A 1,661-nucleotide genomic window follows, 5' to 3' on the forward strand; every position below is an offset into this window, starting at 1 on the left:
ACCTAAAAAATATAAAGCGTTAGACCATCATACTAATCGCAAAATCACACAAAAAATCACGTAATCGAAGTTTGATTATATCAATGGTGAAGACGATTGCTGAAATGCACATGAGTCATCTTCTGTCGGATTTGACGAAACTCTTGTAATGTTTGTAGTAGTATGCATAGGTTAAGGGCTTTTTATTTCTGTATGTTGTTATCAAATTCGTTGTTGAAATATTTCCATGAAACCAAACAAATCCAACGTATCTTATCTGTAGGTAACATAAGGATAAGATGTACATAAATCTTACATCTGTCTCAAGAGACGAAAAAACTACTTCAAAGAATATCAAACCAAACATTCGTCATTTATCTTCAGGATCGTATGGTTTATTCGAGGTGCACGTAAATTGATTTGAAATAAAAGAGAAGTGGTGATGATATATTATGCTTTTCAAAATTAAAAAAGTCAACAAAAATGGCACTTTGACTTTTCACCCAAAAAGTTGGACTTTTGCACACCCAAATTGTGACCCGTAACATAAAATGTACAACTCATACTCCATTGTCACATGCTTATACCACTATTTATATTCCAAAGATTTTCGATTTCTTTCACAACTCATTTAAAAATGACAGATTGCGAAGGTAAATCTTATTTTGTCTCTTTTAATTTCGTTAATTCTTATACACATTTCACACGATTTTAAGAAACTTATGCAAATTCACGTGTTAAAAGATCAATGAAACAAGTTTGTGACTGGTTAAATTGATACAGGAAAGAGTTCATGGCCGGAGCTGGTAAGACAGAGAGGAGAAGATGCAGTGGTAACGATAGAGAGAGAGAATCCACGAGTGGATGCGTTTGTGATACTGGATGGCTCTCCAGTGACTGCGGACTTTCGATGCGACCGAGTCCGAGTTCGTGTGAACTCTCGTGGGATTGTCGTCCGAACTCCCTCAATTGGCTAAGCTATCTGCATGTCTTTGGTTTGAGATTATGAATTATATGGTGTATGAATGCATTAATAATAAATGAATAAAATATGGAGCCTATGAGTTTCATATCTATTAATTATGCAATGCTCTTTCATACTATCTTACATTACATATCCATTACAGTATTAATCCGAAAAATACACATACGGGAGGGATCTTACAGATGTTATCAAATATAAGAAAAATACATGAAACCTACCTCTAAAACTTCCTTTCGTCCCTGTCGACATTGAAATTACATAAGTTTATGATCGTAAGTTTTATCAACTTCTTCAAACTTGCTTTTTGACCACAAAGAACGTGAAAATCATAAACATTTTTAATTTGGATAGAGCCTAACATCACATTCCTACGTCTTTTTCTGTTGAATTTTTTTAGAAACATAATAAATCTGAAACTAAAAATAAGAATTTGTTAACGATCACCAGTCAGAGTGATCAAATCCGGACAATTTTATAAATCATGTTAACCATTTTATAATTTCAAAATTGTAAAAACAAAAAATGTTATTTTTAATAAACTAGAGGAACCAAATTTGTAGCTTATTCTAATTTAAATTATGAATTTATTGTTTGATTAATTTTTCTCTCATATTTTTAAGTAGATAAGAAAATTATTTTTTTTAATACCATTTCTAAAGTCATTTCAAATGATTTTCATCACAAATTAATGATGTTT

At 31.4% G+C, this 1,661-nt stretch overlaps 1 protein-coding gene across 1 annotated transcript; it reads left to right on the top strand.

Annotated features, from left to right (window-relative positions):
• Positions 1–569: 569 nt before the first annotated feature.
• LOC112526397 (glu S.griseus protease inhibitor-like) lies at positions 570–1,060 on the top strand. The gene is made up of 2 exons (XM_025136685.1): positions 570–632; positions 763–1,060. The coding sequence occupies exons 1-2, from the start codon at positions 617–619 to the stop codon at positions 954–956; spliced, it is 210 nt and encodes a 69-aa protein (XP_024992453.1). The 5' UTR covers positions 570–616; the 3' UTR covers positions 957–1,060.
• The last annotated feature ends 601 nt before the right edge of the window (positions 1,061–1,661 follow it).

This window comes from Cynara cardunculus (genome assembly GCF_001531365.2).
Source record: "Cynara cardunculus var. scolymus isolate 2C chromosome LG 1, CcrdV1, whole genome shotgun sequence".
NCBI classification, from domain to species: Eukaryota; Viridiplantae; Streptophyta; class Magnoliopsida; order Asterales; family Asteraceae; genus Cynara; species Cynara cardunculus.